This window comes from Rhopalosiphum maidis, chromosome 4 (assembly GCF_003676215.2).
Source record: "Rhopalosiphum maidis isolate BTI-1 chromosome 4, ASM367621v3, whole genome shotgun sequence".
NCBI classification, from domain to species: domain Eukaryota; kingdom Metazoa; phylum Arthropoda; class Insecta; order Hemiptera; family Aphididae; genus Rhopalosiphum; species Rhopalosiphum maidis.
Genome location: NC_040880.1, coordinates 29,530,542 through 29,551,658, shown reverse-complemented (window position 1 = coordinate 29,551,658; position 21,117 = coordinate 29,530,542). Strand labels below are relative to the sequence as shown.

General features: G+C 24.9%; 2 protein-coding genes across 3 annotated transcripts; both read right to left on the bottom strand.

Annotated features, from left to right (window-relative positions):
* Positions 1-1,341: 1,341 nt before the first annotated feature.
* LOC113550637 (E3 ubiquitin-protein ligase NEDD4) lies at positions 1,342-18,188 on the bottom strand. Of its 2 annotated transcripts, none has more exons than XM_026952594.1 (17): positions 17,929-18,188; positions 10,289-10,362; positions 10,119-10,200; positions 9,816-9,854; positions 8,961-9,121; positions 8,731-8,878; positions 8,540-8,673; positions 8,175-8,295; positions 7,176-7,289; positions 6,690-7,011; positions 6,049-6,107; positions 5,910-5,975; positions 5,388-5,739; positions 5,069-5,309; positions 4,714-4,942; positions 2,972-3,141; positions 1,342-2,911 (listed from the first exon to the last, which is right to left on the bottom strand). In XM_026952594.1, exons 1-17 carry the CDS (start codon positions 18,136-18,138, stop codon positions 2,809-2,811), a joined length of 2,625 nt encoding a protein of 874 aa, XP_026808395.1. In that variant the 5' UTR covers positions 18,139-18,188; the 3' UTR covers positions 1,342-2,808. The 2 variants fall into 2 exon arrangements, with proteins under 2 accessions (XP_026808395.1, XP_026808396.1); XM_026952595.1 differs by lacking the exon at positions 17,929-18,188 and adding an exon at positions 12,357-12,548.
* A 132-nt stretch (positions 18,189-18,320) lies between these two features.
* Positions 18,321-20,272, bottom strand: LOC113550638 (cytosolic endo-beta-N-acetylglucosaminidase). Its single transcript, XM_026952597.1, has 2 exons — positions 20,140-20,272; positions 18,321-20,081 (listed from the first exon to the last, which is right to left on the bottom strand). The coding sequence occupies exon 2, from the start codon at positions 20,077-20,079 to the stop codon at positions 18,493-18,495; it is 1,587 nt and encodes a 528-aa protein (XP_026808398.1). The 5' UTR covers positions 20,080-20,081; positions 20,140-20,272; the 3' UTR covers positions 18,321-18,492.
* Positions 20,273-21,117: the final 845 nt, after the last annotated feature.

The following is a 21,117-nucleotide window of genomic DNA, read 5'->3' as shown; positions in this document are numbered from 1 at the left end:
AGATGGAGACAACACATTGAGGTACAATGTCCATGAAAAAAATTAATTATAAATACATTTTTTTGTTTTAAAATAATTGATTCTTTTTTAAGCTTTTTTGTTAAGTACACTGTATTATGTTGAATACTAACAAAAACTTAAATACATTACATTAGTTCATGTTATTTACTGATATACATTGCACTAACCATCACTATTTTTAAGCTGGTTAGATTGTTACACAATTACTTAATATTAATGTAAACAATTAGTATTAAATAACAAAATTATATGTTCATTTTATTTTTATACTATTTATTATTTAGCTCATGGTATTAACATACTTGATCTAATAAATATTATCTATTTATTTATCATAATACCATATACTATTTATATGTTAAAATTGTATTTTAATAAAGTAAATTTATTTCAGTTTTTATATAATATATTGTTTCAGAGTTAAAATGTTAAGTAAAGCAAATTTGCTAGTTGTTAAAGTAAAATGCACTAACTAGTAACTTACAGTTTACATTTTCTACTATTGCTAGTTTTTGAATTTCTATTTTCTGAACTTCAAGTAAGTACTCCAGCTGTAAGAAAAAAATTATCAAAGTATCAAGTATTTTTAATCAATTAGTTTTTTTTTTATTAAATGTTTAAAAATATATGTTCTACTACTTCTACATTACATGTTTAGGTATTCTTATTGTACACCACTCATAATGCAGTGTTGTATTGGTAACTAATACAATTATTATTTGAAAAATTAGGCAAAATGTAGATTCTTGGTATTTGTCGAAAATCCAATAATGGTGTTATAAAAGCTAGTTGTTTTGCAGTAAAAAAAACATAAACAGACATTACATGCAATTACTAAAAGAAAAATTAAATTTGGAGCTGTGATATTCATAGTGATGAATAGTTTGTATAAAATCATTGAATAAAAAAAGTTGCATCTGTAAGACTGAACCATTCTAAAAATAGTATGTATTTTTTTAATTATACATGCGTCACACTCAATGAATTAGTCTATGTAGATCACTGAAATTAGAAGTTATTTTCATAATATTTCATGGAACTTCACCACCTAATTAATGCCAACATATCGTAACTACAAAATGCTAACTAACATACTATTTAATACATTTTAAGAGACAAAAATATATTCAAGTGAATAATAAAATACTTTAATGAAAAGAAATATTTTTTAATAGTTATGAAACTAGAGTATATGAGTTTTTAGGACTACAACAATAAAACAAGCAATAGCCTTGAGTTTTGTACATTTTATTCAAAAACAAAATAAACATAATATTTGATTAGTTCTTTAATGTGTATATTATACATTATTAACTTCAATAATAATAAAAAATATAGTACATATTAGGTGTATAAAATATATCATCATTTTGCTCACTTAATTGAAATTTCTGTCACTTTATAAATAACATAAATATATCCGTAAAATAATTAGAATTTAAGTAAATATTTAAAACTTTATCAGGACAGTGCAATTTCTGTAGTCTGGTACTATTTATAATAAATTTGGTTCACACAAGTGTTGTGTATGTTTATGAATATAATTTGTTTTCTTTAAGTACAATTATTTAACAAAAAGTATCAATCAAGTCACATGGTACAAATAATTGTGACACCATAAATGTATATTATTTATAAAAACGATAATTTCGTTCAAAAATAAAAAAAAATATATAATAAATATGAAGTATAAAAATACTTCAGAAAAAAAATACAAATAATAACAATAATTTTATAAAACACTATTACATATTGAAAAATGCAGGATCACTAAAATTTTCAAATTTTTATGATAAACAATTTAAAAAATAAAATAGTTATAATAAAAATGGAATAAATATTATTTTACTCAGCAATGTTTTCTTCATATAATGCAACTAACAATTACTAAATTAAATACACAAGTTACTAACCGTTTGAATACTGTTTAGATAAACATGATAAGTTACAAGGTTCAAATAATTGTTTTGGTAAAATGCAAATTGTCCCGATGACTAGTTTTGTATTCTACTAATACATACTTCTCTTAAACAATAATTGCCATTTGAAAATTATTTATATTATTTATGAATCACAATTTCTATTTAATATTTGCATTTCTTTCTTTGGCTTAATATTAAATATTTAAAATATGTTCAATTAAAATTCATAAGTCTAATCTGAGAAAAAGAGTATAATATTTATAGGCCAAGAAGTTCAGATCCTCCATCTAAATTCCAATCAGTAATATATCAACAATTAAAAATATTTTATTATTTTTTTGTTGTAAAATAAATAAAAATAATTATTTTGTATACAGAAATATGATTTTTAAAATTGCACATCTTAAAAACAGGACATAACAGAACTTAAGATTTTATTAGCAAATAAGTCTTTATAATTAAACTGGTGATTGTAACTTGTAAGTCACACAAAAATGAATAATTATAAATGTATATACACTATAGAAATTCAACTGATAGCTATTCTAAACTACCCTGATGATGAATTCAACCCAATAAAAATAATAAAAAAAAATCTATAAAAATATATTGCCATCGCTAATAAAAGCGACATAAAAATGTTGTTCTTACAGTTATATAAAATCATAATACTAACATTACAATCCTTTAATATTACATTTTGGAATGATTATTATTTAAAAAAATTTATATTTATCTCTAGTGTTATAGTCATATCACATGTGATCACTGGAGGGGTAATGTTACTGTAACATAGATTTGCATTTGGTAGACTCTTGTAAGGAAGGTAACTCCTATAATTTGTATATACTGTTCAGAATTCAAATTAATCCACTCCAGCAAAACCTTGTGAGCCTTCAATTGCTTTAATTAATTTGTTTCTCAGTTCATGATAGCTTTCATAAGGTGGAAGATCCAACCTATTAAAACTATATAAAAAAAAATTAATTGAAATAGGTAATATAATATTAAATAATTTTGCTTCTCACCAGGTGTGTGCCCTGGGATAATTTTCTTTGGTGCCCCATCTTTCAATTGTAAACAATTGTGGTCCATTACTTCCATATAACTCTTTGAATCCATTCATTGGAACTCTAGATGTACCCGTTACAAACTGCAAAAGTCTTGATCTCATTTCATTATTGAATGACAAAACACCCTACAACAAATGAATGAATAATTTATAATATACTAATTCACAATCTTACAAAATTGACTTAGTACATTAACAATATAATTTTATACTATTTACAACAATTATTTGGCTAGGCTAGTGGTAAGTAGTGTATGTAGTTATAGAAACAAAGCCAAAATATTAAATAAAAAATCTGAAATATTATGCCTTTCTCCATTGACTGTATTTTATAAGTATTAATATTATACAATGTATAATAATTTACAATTTATTCTATTTTTGCATAGCATACTTTGTTAGTGTCTCACCAATTGTTGACGTTTACATGGATTTACAGCCCCAGCACATAGTATAATATCAACTTTTATGATCACAGATTAATGCTTAGCACTAGTTAAATGATAGAAATATAAACAAATATTGTTATGAGTAATGAAGGGAAAACAAAAATGAGATGATTATATTATCATGTATGTTAAAGCTCAGGAATAATTTTAAGATAATATATGAAAAACCCAATATAAAAATACCTTAGTAAGGTTTACTAATTAAAATTGAATGTTTATTAAATCTTTAAAGAAAATAAAATGGTTATCTTAATTTTTTTGAAAAAAATTATAGGATATAACATGACGTTTAGAGAAAATAATAACAATTTTTTTCAAATGTTATTTTCTCGTAATAATGAATCAATGTGAACAAAAGAAGATCAACAAATTATCTTGATCCCTTGTTGGAAAATACTTTAGATCATGCACATGCCTTTAGAATTATAGAGAACTAACATTTCGACTGCAATGTGGCCACAAGAATAATTATCATGGGTACGCTAAGGACATTTTTTAGTGTCATTTTAAACTTGTACATATACTATTGAATTTGAAAAAAAAAATTAAAAATACAAAAAAATGTTAAAATTATGTTTATTACATCAAAAAATTAAAATTATTCCCGCTATGCCACAGCACATTTTCTAGATCATTATTGTAGCGCCACGGAAAAGTTAATAATATAAATCTAAATTAATTTACGGCAGCCCGCGGCCGTATGGCCTCTTACGAATGATATGATGTGGCAGCCGGCGGTCTAAAAATTATCAATACCTAATTATTTTTATATAGACAGCGGTCGCATGGCAGTAAATGTGTTAAAAAAAAATTTGGTATAGCATTATATATTATTTAGATTAAATGGACATTTATCATAATAATGACGTAACTATAGCAATTTAACAATAATTGCCATACAAAAAGAGAATGTTATGAATTTCAGCCTTCAGGTAGACCACCAGTCAAATCTTGTTCATACTAAAAATATTAACATTAACAGTGATTTTATTTTTAAGAGAGTATCATAATATACTTTTCTATTTTCAAATATGGCATCATTTTTTAGAACCTTTCATCTCTTACTACACTCATTTTAGAGTATATCCAAAGAAAATTATTTTTACTTGCAAGCATTTGCCGTTCTCAAACTCTCCTATTTATCTTCATATGAAACTTGCAAATTAAGATATATTTAATACTTAATTGTTTTTATATTAATATATTTTATTTTCCATACAAATATATAAGTTAGTTTAAATGTACATACCCTCCAAAACCATTGAATGACAATATTATTGGGTGAATAATCTCCTTTGTAATGAGTATTTTCTTTCCAGTCTTTAACATCAATATTTTGAATACCACACATTAAAAGTTCCATTTCATTTTCATCAAATATTTTAATATAACTTAATGGTACTATGGAACCAAAACCCTGTAGAAAAGCATTCATTTGTTCTTGTATACGAGATACAAATCTCCATTGAATCACTAAACTAAATGCAATAAACAAATTCCATATTAATAATGTATAAACTTTATTAATCAGCATAGAAAGAAAATATTAGGATTTTTATATCATTAACCCTTTTTAATTGAATAAATATTATTTATAAGCTTACCTTATATATTCATCTTTATTTTCTTGTGTTAGGTGAATATTTGCACCATCAGGTTTCAATTCTCTATGAGATGTATGTCCCAGACTATCCTCATCAAGTGAAAATGTTAAATCTAATTCAGAAGGGTCATTTTCTTTAATCCATAAAAGTGAATTATAATATTCTGAATCTACACTTTCCATATCTTTCAATTCAATGGGTTTTTCCAGCATCATCTTATAAAAAGGCCGTATGAAGAATGCTATAAAATCAAAATAATATAAAGATATTTATTTTAAATATCATAAATATAAAACAATATTATCTTTGTAATAATTACCATCTAATAATTTTCCATGATAAACAGCCATACCAGCTACAGTTCCAATAAATTTGAAATAATGAAGATGTTCTTCATTACATAATCCTGACATAGCATTTATTTGTAATGTATAATTATCCATAGCTGAGTATTCAAAAAGGCCATAATATGGATTGAACATCTCTTTACTCAACAAGAAAAACCATTCTCTAGCTAGACCTCCATAATCAAGGCCAACTTCTTGTTCAAATTCAACCCATAATTTTGCTCTTAATTTATCTGGATGCATAGAATTAATAATTCGGAATGAATCTTCAAGTATATTTGATCGTCGTACTTTAATCTCCATTTTAGCAGGTGGCCCATGAGCCTAATAATTATGGTATGGATTAATAAAATAAATATGTTGATATTTATATCTTGAAGTCAAAGGAACAAAAAAAAAATTCAAGGTATCAAAATAATCTATGATGAAAATAATCTATTATAATATAACTGTTGGGATTTAAATAAATGCGTTTAATGACTAACTTAACTTACCATTTTACTCAGTCTTGTTTTGAGAGACTCATACTTCCTTTTATAATCTCGAGAATAAGGTAACGCCTTAAAATATTTAAATTGTATTATTTTTTTTTGTTAAATTATATGAAATAAAATAAAATAAAATAAAACTTACAGGACCAGCGATCTTGGGGTTATTTAATCTAGGATCTTCCCATTGAGTTGTTCTTGTATCTAAATAAAAATATTAATATAAAATTAGTATCATTTACAAATTGTTTTGAATTAAAATTAATAAATTGACTATTTAAATTATTTGCATGAAAACATCAAATTTAATTTAATTGATTGTAAATGATGTTTTAACATTTTTCATTATTTTAAGTGGTTTAGAGTGCCTAACTTTAGTTATAACTAAAATGTATTATATTTTTCTACCAGTCTAACCACATTTTGAAGGTACACTAACCTATTTAATAAATCTTATATTGATAACCACATAAAAAAGAAAATTGTTTTAAAAGAAATATGTATTCAGTGATTTGCACATTAGCAATTATCGCATACAATAATTAGACAAAATGATTGTATTAAAAAACTCAATTATGGAAAAAATCTTCAATAATTTTAAAAGCATTAGAAAAGTTAATTAATAAATTAGCTTTACAACTATCTAAACTTAATTTCTAGTGACTTTCAACAATCTTGCCATAATACTATTTACACAACACAAAAAAAAATATAGTAAGCCCCATAATATTCCTTGTCTTCAGAAATTAATACTTGGATTAAAAATTTTAAAAATAGTATTCTTACTATGATCAATAAAAAATATTCTTCCATCAGCATGAACTCTTTCTTCCCATCCTTCTGGTAATGGTTCTAATTCATCATTGTAAGCTGATGTAGATACAACACGATCAGCCGCTGGTGGTTGGCTTTGATTAGGCATAGAACTTGCTCTACCTGTTCTAGGATCAACCCAAGTTGTAGCTCTTGTATTATGATCAATAAAAAAAGTTCGACCATTAGGAGCGACTTGCATAGACCATCCTTTCGGCAGACCATCAGATCCTTCAGGAATATCTTCTTGAACTATAGTGGTACTACTTTGTTCATTTGAATCGACCTGATCACTCTGAAATATTAATACAAATATAGTTTTAGCTTTATGTAATTTGCTAAAAATAATAATACATATATCTAAATGAATTTAAGATAACACAATTCTACATAGACCATATAACAAAGTATTATTTCCCAAAAAATCAATATGGAAATACAACCAAACATCAGGCATACCTGATTCTGATCGGCTGTTGCTGATATACTGGAAAGTCGACGATCAATGTTAGTAAGTGGATCTGATTCTTCATAACCTTCATCGCTCTCATCATCAGCATCACTTTGGACAGCCTTTTAACATGCAATATATACAATGGCAACATAGTAGCATGCATTTTAAATAAAAAGTTAAAAATATACTATTGCTTATTAAAAATTTAAATTATACAAATTAAAAACAGATATGATGATTTTACATCATTTAAACAATTATTAGATTATGTTATATATACAATTAGTTGATATCATTTGTTAAGGACTTCTAATAAATTTAATTATCTAAAAATATGGGATAAACATTTTATTCTACATCAATGATGGGCAACTCAAAATAATTACCAGAAGGCCAATTTATAGAACTTTAAAATTTAACAGCCAGAGTAAAGTAACAAAGGTCAATTAAATATAATATTTACTTTTTATATTTATTTATTTATATTTACAACATGTTTTAATGTTAAAAAACATGATACAATAAAATACAAAAAAAACACTAAAATTGAATAAACTAATTAAAAAATGTAACAGGAGTCATCAAATAAAAAAAGATACGCAGTATGCCAGTTGACCATCCCTGTTCAACATAATAAATAAAATGTTCACTCAAGATTTAAAAATGAAAAAGTGAAATAGATCCCAAAATTTAATTTAACTAGAAAATCCTTATTTAGAACAGGTTTTTTTTTCTCAATTTTTTTTTGTCAATAAATGAAAATTACTAAAAAGTTTTAAGAAAATTTTAGTTCTAAGTAATGTTTAGAAATTTTTAATAATAGTTTACATTACTATTTTATGCATAGAAATAAGGCGAGTTCCAAACACCTGGACTCAATATTTTGTATTTATTTGTACAATAATTATTATATTTACATTTAAAAAATATAGATGAGATAACATGCTACTTAATATTAGAAATAAATACATTTTATAAATAATGATCTCAATAATAACTTTTACCTTTTTACGAGTAGGATCACCTTTATCAGTTTCTGGAGTATCTACACTGATATGATATCTTCTTTCAAATTCTGTAGCTGCTAATGCCAAGTTTTGAATTGTATTTGCATCAGGTAGATCTCTAAAATAATGAAAAAAATTAACTGTATATCAATCATAATCAGAAGCACGGATTAAAAAAAAATTATTTTTAAAATACTTAACTTAAAATACAGAATACAAAATGATTTACAAAATTTAAGTTATTTTTAGTAAACTTTGGTGGTAAGAAAACACACACCTTGTAGCTCTACTATCATCAAACATACTAAAGACTAAAATAATTATTCTAATATTTGATACAAATATTTCAATATTTAACTCACGTTATTGTAGGTCTTTCCCATTGAGTAGATCTAGCCAAATGATTTACGTAATAAGTTCTCCCATTAGCATCTTGTCGCTCTTCCCACCCAGAAGGTAAAACTCCTTGAGGCTCAATAACATTTGGTGTATAAGACTAATAAAATATATGTAATTATAGATAGAACACAAATGTATTCAATTAATTTCTTACAGAGGGTGTGTGAGAAATGTTTAAAACTTCTGCATTTTCAATCATTTCCCATTCGCCATCTGCAGACAAACGACCAGAAGTTCCAGGTTCATGTTCTGGAACGTAAGCCAAATATAACTCAAGATAACCCTTTACTCTTGATCTTGCACTAAAAAAAATATTATAAATATTTAAATTTAATTATAATGATTTAAATTTAAATTCCTATGTTCAAGTTAAACTCAACAAACCTTCTAGGTTTTAATATATATTGAAGACTACATATATTTCTGCCAATTATTTCTTTTGGGACATTATTCAATGGTACTTCAACCATTCCTAGGAAATCATCTCTTGTGAGACGATTTTCATCAAATACTTGCAGAACTAATTTATGTTCATGTGGACGGACCTGAAATATGTCGATGAAGTTAGATATTAACAACTTCTATTTTATAGAAATGTTTACTAAGTGGTAATTATAAAATAAAAACTTATTTATTTATAGTAAAATAATCAACTATAATGCTAAACAGCATTAAATACCATTTTAAAAATTTTATTTTATTTATTCAAAAAAAATTAATTGATTTAATGGACCAGTCATAAATTACAGCCAAGGGACCATTAACTCACTATTAATCAATTAAATGTTTTATGATTATTCATATAATTGGCATTAGTTATTGTATATTACTTAATATACAAGGTGATTTTTTAAGCATACTCACCCCATTATTATGCTTAAATTATAAATATATATAAAATTTTGATTTTTATATAGTTTCATTGTTAAAAAACGTTTTTATTAAAAAATTATATTTTTTTAAGTTTTTTACTTTTTTGAATGACAATATAGTTTTAATTTCATATTCCAAAGCAGAAAAATGTTCTGAGTATTTTGATACATTAAAATCGAATTTAGAGATTAGTTGTTTATGAGTTATAAGTATTTAAAGTTTAGATATAGAAACCTATATCACCCGAAATAATATTAAAAACATAGTTTAAATTAGTGAAGTAATAATTTACTCTGTTTTGACCTAATGAAAGTTTTTTATTAATTGCATTTACATTTATACTAAAATATACAATAATTTACTTACCCGAAACACAAATTCTTCATTCCAAACTGGATTTAAGGTCTGAAAAATTAAAATATGTCCTAGTAATAAAAATATATCAACAAAATAAAAACAACCTAACTAGGAAATCCATAATATATTAAAATAACTTCATTAAATCCACCTTTGCCAAACATAAATGTGCCTATCAGTTGAATTTAGATCTTAAATCTTAATGTATTTTAACATTTAGATTCATAATATTTTCAGATTTACAGTAATCAATAAACAAAGAATAACATATATTATTATGAAAAAAAAAATTATATAATATGTGTTATTTACCTTCTTTTTAGTTTTAGTTAACACTGAGTCTATTGCTACATTTCCAGCAATAGTGTTCAATTCAATCCTTACATAAGGATCACTAAAAAAAAAAAAAAATGTAAATAAGTAAAATTAAAATTAAATAATATTTAATTTAACAACTATAAAATACAAAATATATAACTTACCTTGCACCAAATATATCTTTCTTTGCAAGTGAATGACCAGCAACTACTCTTAATCTCAGTAATGGATCTTGATTCTAAAATATTGGTAATTGATTATTAAATATCAGTCATATTTTAAATACTAATACACATTATTTGTTTTAATAGTAGTATTTTTAAATAACCTTGTGCATAACACTGTACAGTAATACTTAAAATGGTTAGAAATTAATCTGGCTTTATATTAAAATCATATTAGCCATTCAAGAGATTAGTATATGTAGGTGGTAGTTGTTTTAATAAGACTATTACTATGTTGTACGTTTGTAAGAAGGAGACAACACATGCAGGTGAGACGTCTTTTTAAAGCATAAACCTGACCTAAAATATATATAAATCTCACCCTTAACAAGACACTCATTTAATAACCATCTAACTAATAAAGTAGCTAAGACTGGGTGCTGCATGTTAAAATAAAACAACTCAGAAACACAAACTGGGGCACCGGCTTTTTTAAAACTGAGAACTTTCACTATTGTTCTGATATATTCTATAACTGTAACCAAATACTGTGCCCAAGTGTCATATCAAAAGGGTAAACACCAGCCTAAATCTAAGTGTATGTATCATGTTAGGTATAATATCTACCCCCATTGAATAATTTCTTGATTATTAGCAACATGCCTACTTTGCAATTAATTTACATATCCCTCTCCCTAATGAAGAACCTTAAGAATGCCACTGCAATTGTTTGTATAGGGTTGATGTATTTTCCAATCATAAATATAAATATAAATAAATTATATTATATAAATTATATTATTGTTAATTTCTTTAGTACATTACCTATACACTTCTGACTATATAGCAAAATGGCTACTTTTTCAAGTATATATTGTCCATCCCTGATCTTATTTCATAAAATTATTTTAATCTAGGTATTATAATTCATAAGCATTAGGGCATACCAGTCCATAAATTAATATTTATTTTTTACCTTTTCGTCGTCATATTACTGTATTTATTTATATTCAAAAATTGTAAACCAAAATCTTTTATTTGCAAATCGACAACACATAATAATAATATAATTTAATTTGTATAATCTATGTACAGACTATAGAATCTTCCAAATATTATGTGACAAAAATATGGGAATTATATATATAATTATAATATGGATATTACATTATATTCATTATTACACAGATCATCTCAATTGTTGTACACAAAATTTGGAAGACCCTGTGTAAATAGTTATTTCAAAATACAATAAACAATTCTACTACCACATGTATACTACTATAGGTTTATTTCTTAACATTAATTTTTAATATTTAACTACATATTATTTATATATTCAACTTCACATTTAGTTATATATAAATGCTAAAATGCATAATGCAAAATAGTTAATGTATTGTAGTTAGTACCTAAATATTTGTATATTATGAATTGTGAATATTAAATTAGAAGGCATTGAGAGAAATTGTGTTAATAACAGTTAACTGTATTACATTAATTATTATCCAAAATATGTTATTTAACATTGATTAAAAAGATTTATATTCAAATCACCAATGTAATAATGATATAGTACATCTATAAAAAATATATAAAATTTAAAATTAATAACTAATAATAATCATTTTAAATAAAAAATCCGCAATATTATATTACGATTTAAAATGCTATTTATTTTCATTCTAAAATATGCTTACGAGATTGAAGAAGAGTAGGTAAATTATGAAGCAGTAATAATTGAATAAATAAAAAAAAAAACAGGAATAAAGAATTACTTGAATATGATTGAATGAAACAAGTATGGGTAATAAACATTGTTTGAAAACATTGTTTTGTTTTATTCAACAAATTTTTCTGACCGATCAATTTATAACATAGATTATTAAACCTATATGAATGTAAAGAAAAAAAGTATTATAATTTGAATTAATTTTTTTGTTAATTAAATACGTTTCTTAAAGAGGGCGGTAGATAAATATAATGGTTAATGATCTACTATATTTTAAATAATATTGTATATTTGTATAGATTAAAACAATAACATTTTCAATAAAATAAAACTCACAGTTAGTGTTGATTCCATTTTCCAATATCGGTACAACCTAATATTTTAAGATCGCACTAAAATCACCAGTATAAATTGTTATTGATACATTGACGCATATTTGCAATTAACAACTATAATTATCCTATGACTATTATTTTACGGAAATATGTGAGTATGTGACAATTTAAAGAGTAAAGTAAAATTGATGATAGCCTGATATAAAAAAAACACTGGACAATGACCATTGGACGAGGGTCAACATATGTTTTCCAGTCTCTTCAAATTATCAACTTAAAATATTGTATAATAATCATCTGTCTGATATGCGTATGCATGATCTATATTTTAAGGTTGCACCTTGCACGCAAATAATTACAAAAAAAGAATGACGATTTATTTTAGTATTTTTTAATGTTTATTTATTGATACTTTGATAGATCAATTAACAAAAAAAAAAAAAAATTTAAGGGTAACCAAATGGATTTCAATCAGTGCCCCTTGCCCCATACGGATTGTAATTGTTTAACATTAAATACAAACAAAATGTATTTAATTTGAAATTATACATCTAAAATGTATAATAACTTTACAATGACACGTGTTTTTCAGTCATTTTTCACTGTTTGAGGTATCTCGTACCTACATATTTCGATTAAGGATAGTTTTTGGTAGAAAATTATTAAAATACTCAAAAGTAAAAAATACTTCTTATGAATGTTTAAAGTTAGAATTTTGACAAAATCACAAAAATTTGTAAATTATTGTTTTGTTTAATAAAAAAATTAATATTCATACCTAAGATTTAAAAATGAATTACAATGTTTTTCATAAGTAAGTAGTTAATCGACAATCGTATATCTAAAACATCTAACAACTGTATAATATCAATTTTTCTTATAGACAATTTAAATTTAAATGTTAACAAAATTAGATATTTAATCAAAGAATCAGTACCGATTTTAGTTATTTTGCCGCAATTTTCGGGGCTTACAAAATATAGCAATACAAATTGTGTCGCAACATAATAAAACAATTTTTTCCTCGTTACTCAAAATTATTTCGGGAGGGTGGGTTGAACCCCCAAACTTCCCCCTGTATACGCCACTGCAAGTAGTTAGTAGGTACATAAAATAACGAGATTTATGTAAATTTCCATAATGTAAAACTTAGTTATCAAATAGATACTAATTTATTTATTTATCTTGATATAAGTTGTAGGTACTTAATTTGTATCTCAATACTCTATCTAGATATAAATTAACACTGATGATATAACACAGAATTATTTTTAAATAGTTCTGAATAATTTGTTTTTAAATTTAATTTAAAATCAATCTTTTAACTGATTTAAGTGTAAGTAGTAGTGTAGTACACACGTAGATAAAATCCTAAATACGCCATTGCATGTAGACAAAAAAGATTGAGAAACAATATTTTTAAAGTGCATCTACTACCTATTTTTTTTACAATTTAAATTGTAATAGTAAATAATATATTAGTCCTTAAAAGTCTAAATCCGGTCCTGATCGTCATTTAAACTTTTTAAAAGATATAGGTACTAACACTAATAGCTATTAACTAGGCCAACGATTTTTAGCTGGGCAATATATTTTTTATTATAAAATTATTACAAAAAAAATTAACCTTTAAATTTACATCTGATGATCTAATATGTTATGAATATTGTGTACAGTATACTAAGATGTACCTAATAATAATAAATTTGTACTTCAGTTATTTAAATTTTTATTCGTATTTACATCATTTTTTAATATATCACATAATAATGCTGAATAAGTAATAACATACCTACCACAGCTATTATGACCAAAGTTGCCGATACCTGGCCAATAAGACCAATAATTTTAATTATTAAAAAAAATCATTATTTTTAACTGGCGTGGAAAAATTATAGTTAAGCCAAAGTGCAATCTTGATCAATTTTTGATATTAATAATCTTAACAATCCTGAGCATAAATAAATACCCTGCAATACCTCCAAATATGAGGGTATAGATGATATAAAAATTACAGTAATTACTATAATCAGCTATTGATATTAAATCATTTTTTTTTTAAACTATAAGAATACAATAAAACCAAGATACAGATTTTAAAAAATAATTTTCAAGCAAGAAAAATTGAAGATTAATAGGACTATAATAATTTATCCGTAGTAATAGAACCTACATACAGAGTGATTCATTAAATACAGAACACTCATTATTTTAGAAAAAACAAGATTTTTTATAAAATATATTTTAAATAATTTTTAAATTTTTAATTTTTTGAATGATAAAATACCTTTTTAATTGTATATTTAAAAAGAAAATATTATTATTATTATTATTATCATTAAGTATATTATTTATTATATTATTCGGAATATTACAAACTATTAAAATCAAATTTCGGACAAATAGTTTATTAATTAAAAGTATATTATTTAAAGTTTAGAAAAACAAAGTAGGTATAGTTATCCACCAATCCACTCGTCTACTCATCTAAACTTAAATGGGTATTTATAACTCGTAAAGTACTCGTATAAAATTCGACTTGTTTATATCGAAGTACTCCGAAAAATATTCTGCTTTGAAATAAGGAAGTAAAAATGCATGTTGTTATTAAAAAAGTGAAAATAACAAAAAATTAATAGGTTTTGTAATAACGATAGTACTATAGGTAACAATGGTAACATAAAATAATATATTGTATCTTTATGGCTATATGACTATATACGTTCAATCATTTTAATATATTAAAATAAGCAACTACTACATTGAATTTTAATTTACATACGCCAAATGTTTTAAGAAATATCATCTACTTAATAACTTACAGTAAAAAAGGTTGGTTCTCATTATAAAAAGTACAAATTTTATATTAATAAATGTATAGCGATGGGACACTGCTCTTAATGTAATATAAAAATAAGTTTTTGTAAATACCTGCCTATAAGAATTTTAAAATCCCAAAAATAAGAATTTCGTGAGCATGCTTGATAAATCCTTTGACTCCGGTCCTTGTTGTACAAAATAATCATACTTTCAAAACTGCTTACCTAATTAATTTTACAAACTATACCAATGAATAAGTTCCTATCCCCTAATCAACATACCTAGTGGCTAGTATATATTATCTACTAAATTATCAACCTCAAATTTAAAATTCAAGAACTTTTTAAGTAAAATCAATAGTTAATATTTGTTTTTGTAGATACTAACAGTCGTTACTTGTAAAGTTATTACTATGCTATCCAGTGAACAGGGGCTTATGTTGTGGGCATTGGGCAATGTGGCAACTCCCCCCGTGGCAAGACAGTAGGGTTGGAAATTTTTTAGTATACATTCACAGACCTACCGCACATCTGTACGAACAGTCTTTTTCAATACAAAACAAAGTAAAATCATACTTTACAACGAAAATTAAGAGGCCGTAACACCCGCATATGTTGTTTCCGTCTTACAAGTATGAAACATAGCAAATTTATGCTCAGCAAATCACGTTTAGCTCCGTTAGTTTAAAAATTAGAGTGAATCGACCTATTATGAAACTTGATGGTAAGAACATTATCTGTGTTTGTATTTTTGTTTTTTGCGATTATTAAGTTTTTAAGTGAGTTATGAGCATTTTTAATTTACGCTATTATTATTATTATTTATTATTATTACTATTATTTATTTTTTTATATACGCACAACTTGCTAAAAAATTGAACTATCGTAAAAAACCAACATACAAACATAGATAATTTTCTTACCATCAAGACTCAAGTTTCATAATAGGTTGATTCACTCTAATTTTTAAACTGACGGAGCTAAACGTGATCTGCTGAGAGTAAATTTGCTATGTTACATACTTGTAAGACAGAGAAAACACAGCGGGTATGACGCCCTCTGAAAGATCAAAAATACTAAATTAATTAGTAATATTTAATACACCGCTTAATTAGATATATATAATAATTATTGAATTAATATATTTTTGCTGCCAAACGAGCTCATCAAAAGTTCTAAATATTTTATTTTTTGCTGTTTAATAAATGTACACAAATTGTATTTTTTCATATTTTTTTTTTAGGGGGGGGGGAGAAAATAACTTGAAGTTAATAATAAAATTCTTAAATTAATATTATTCAATTTTTATAATAATTTAAAGGTTATTTTTTTGTATACATATTACAAATGTAACAGTGACAAGGTAGCATTTATGGTTATCGCTTTTTAGAAAATATATTACCTATAATATATTACTAATTATGATTATCAAATAATAAAAATTATCGCAATTAAGACCACAGAGTAAATACCTACGTACATACTGCATACACACTTATCTATGATTTTAAGTTGTATATGCGTATACTAGTGGTATTAAAGGATTTAGAATAACTGGGAAAAAAAAATATTTTATGTAAATACAAGTTATATTATTATGATTTTATAAATAGCATTTTTTAATAATACTTAATTACATTTATTTTCACTTGATTCTCTATAATTTTTAAATCAAACATATTAAATATTGATTTGTGTTGAAATCTTAGTACCTATTTAGAAAACTTAATATATCATAATTTTTACCAAAATATCTACCAATTAAATGATGAATATTTCATACTTTCATAGTACATTTTTAGATAAAATTAAAATATATAATTGTACGATAGGTACTTATGATGAGTAATACCTAATCATTTATTTCTTCATTTTTATTTTTTTTTTCATGCATATTCTAACAATGATAATATCTAAACGACTACTAAATCAATTTTACTGAGATAAACATCACAACATTATTCATATAAGATTACAAACAATTAAGTAACATGTTAGCCAGTTGACACCGAAACATGTTATACATAGATACCTATTTGGCTATTCAAGTTTAAGCATGGATTTAAATAATATAGTGTTTTAGTGTTTATTATAGATAGGTAGCATTATAGCTTATAGGCTATATATAATATTTAATAATAATAAATTGAAATACTTTTATTATGTATATGTTCACCAACCACAGCTCTTTAGATGAATAGATATTACTAATTTTAAATTAGAAAGTTAAATTTTATTTATTACTAGGTAATCAAATTATATAGGTATCAATAAATTATTGTTTTTCTAAATTATACCTAATTCAAATAAAATTATGACTATAATACATTTTTTTTTTTAAGAATTTTTTAGTTTATTTCAAAATAGCCTATTTAAGAATAATGAAAACATAAGTAATGTAATTGCAACTGTTATTTATATTTTATTATATTAATCAAAACTTTAACTCAAAATGTATTGTACTGTATAATTAACTATGTTATTGATATACTAACAACATTTTAATAAAGGTTAATATTGATAATTGATTAAGTATAATTTAACTTATAAGTAGAAAATACTAATAATCAAATTACATTTTAGACCCTATAATATATATTATATTACCTAGTTCGACAGTGGTAAGTGTACACACTAAAATATATGAAAAATTAAATAAATGCCTGATCTGGTGCATAATATACAGTAGAAAAGTTAGATAGAAGTTTTTAATAAATAACAGAAATACTTTAGTTTATACTTCTAAAAATTTACCGTTGTAAGTCCAATAGGTGGAATAATAGTTGATTTTCTTGTAGGTCTTCTAGGCGGTTCTGGAGAAGTACTAGTATGTCTACTTCCTGTCGAATGTCGTCGTATAGGTATAATACCAGCAAATCTCCTTCTCGATGGAGGTGCATCTCCATCAGTAGATGGAACTTGGAGAAAATTTGAAGTTGAATTTGATATAGTATTATTACTCATTTTAAAATATGTATAGGTATAAAAAAAAAAGGTACAAGAAAATAATTTATACAAAACTGTTTTATTAATGTTTAACAAAAAATTGACACCTATAATACTGAACAATTAGGCTTATCTAACATAGTAAAATAAGCTATCTAATCTTAATGTTTCAATTGGTTATTGGTGTTTTATCTTTGTGTATGAATATTAAACCTTAAAAGTACTAATATTAATGATTTCATTTTTGTTTTATTTTTACAATAAGGTAAGTAAAAATAACAATATGAAATATAATAAGTGAAAAATAATTTTTCTTATAACAAAATAATAAATGAATATAACAAACTATTCAATAATATAAATCAATGTTATTTATAAATTACTGCCATCATTTATAAACAGATGACCAATAAGTAAGGGTTCTTCAGTTTCAATAGCAACTTCTACTATTGTCCCAACCATTTCACATTTTAATTTATGTAATAACCATCCATTTTCTAATGTTAAGTTATATATTTTGGAGTCAGGAATAATACAGCTGTAATCATCACAATTATTGAAAAACATATTATTGTCACCCTGAATACCAAACTCCATTTTGTATGGCATTCCATATGGATCTAATGCACCCAAAAATATTTTGTGAGAGTCATAAGGCTTTAATACTTTTACAGTTATTTCAAAGTATAATGTTGATTTAACTTCAAAATGACAAACAAATATCCTATGGTAAGAAGTGTTTTCATTGTTACCATTTAATCTTAAGCAACCGCCACCTCTAATTGCTTCACCGTCTACATAAGAAATACAAGGAAAGTTACCATCTAGTAAACATAACGGAACAGATGGTTGATAATTTAGTTTTGATAAATTATACCAGGCATCCAAAGAAGACAAAACAAAGTTTTCAATTTTTTTTGATCCATAACCTCGACAAAAGTATGTAGAAAATGGTAAAGTACAAGGAATATGAATATACAAAAATGGGTAAAGTTTCCTCCAAAATGTATCTTCTACTATATTAAATTTATTCTTATCGTTTAATGTCTCATAGGTCCAACCAGGTGCAAAAATTGCAACAGATAAGTCATATTTTCTAATTATTTCTAATGATTTATAACAATCAAGACCTCCAATGCAATTCCTACCAAAAACATCTACTCCTACATAAACATCAATAACCCTATTTCCAGCATTAGTGACAGATTTTACAAGATCTTCTTCTTTCCAATTATAATTAAGAAATATACCATCACAAGCTTGAAATGCTAATTTGTTATGGTTATTTAGTTGATTTTGCCAAATAAGTTTTCCAGTTTCCATACTTACAGAATCATACCAAATCACTTCAGAATGTTTTATTACAGTCTTCAATTTAGTTCTTAATAAGCTTAATGTTTCTATCATATTCTCAATGTTTTCCAATTCTAATTCATTTTCAACATTAAAAAGGTAACCATCAAATTTGTAATATTTACATATCTCTACTAACTTATCTACTAAACTGTCTCGTTTTTCTAAATTACTAAATACTTGTAACCATAAAGTGTTTCCATCAATCCATTCTGTAATTAATGTTCCAAGTACTTTAACACCATGTTTATGCGCTGCATTTATCCAACCAATTGGTGGTATAGTGATAAAATTATGGCTAAAATAAATAAATGTATCTATTACAGACCAATTATAAAATGTATACTCATTACTAGATTTTGTTCCATTTACAAATCTATCATTTAAGTAACCCCCTTGCATATCATGACATATGAGTGTTTTGGGAAGGCCTTGATTAAGTAACCGTTTTGGTGTTAAGAAACGTTCATGGCATTTATAGTCTTTGCCATAAATGGAGTAATTGGCACGATCCTGCAATTCTATAACAGGAAGGGATTCAGACAGTGGCTTCCATGATAATGCTTCTTCTAAAGATTTTATTGGCAATACTTCTGTAATTTCCATTTCTGTAATATCAAAGTAATATAAAAATCTTACAATGTTTTCCATTAAGCAATAACTTACGATTTAAAATGAATTAACAATAACTAATATATATAACTAGAAAATTAGAATTTTAAAATTGTGATTAAACTACAAAACAAGAATAACTAATAACTAAGAAAGTTAAAACTACGATAATTTAATCTTATCTGTTGATACACAAACATAGGAAAAAAATATTATTTAATACATTTTTATCAATAGTCAATGTTATTTATGTTGGCGCCATAATTTGATGAATATGAAAAGTTGCTGGTGATATGAGAACCGCGGTTTACGGTAGAATTGTTTAAGTAAAGACTGTGGTATAACATTTTGAATCTGAACTAAAAAATTTAACACATCCATTTCACGATTACAATGACATACCTACTGACATCTCTCAATATAGCCACCGACTACCGAGGTTCACTCGAAATCTGCTATATATCAAAACAGCAGGACAATGTAATTTACTCATTTTTCGTTGTTGTGTTTTAACGATCTCAGAACTTGTGAACTCGAAAATAAAATATATGATTTAATAAAAATAATGTTTTTTTTTTTATAGGTATAAACATATTTTTAATATAACGTAATGTCGTAATCAGAAAACAAAAAAAAAACATACTTAATTTATAACTGAATTATCTACAGTACACTCAGTACCTATAGCCAATTACTGAATGGCAAGTAGGGGATCGAGGTGCTGCTCGGATATTTAATCTACAATGCTAGATAAAAATCGTATATCCGAGCTACTTATACTAGTTGCTTCTCAAACATATCTAGGAAGGAACTGTAGGTAAACAATATATTTTATCTTATTCTACTACCTATATTAATTATTGGTAATTATCAAAAATTAAAATTATTTTATTTATTAATTTACAAATATGTAAAGTACGTGATATAGTGTAGGACCTACACTGTAGATATTTAATAAGTTTGTTAGTTAGGTACGCATCTGCCATCGATCATTTGTATTCTGTAGTAGTATATAACTATAGCTACTATTAT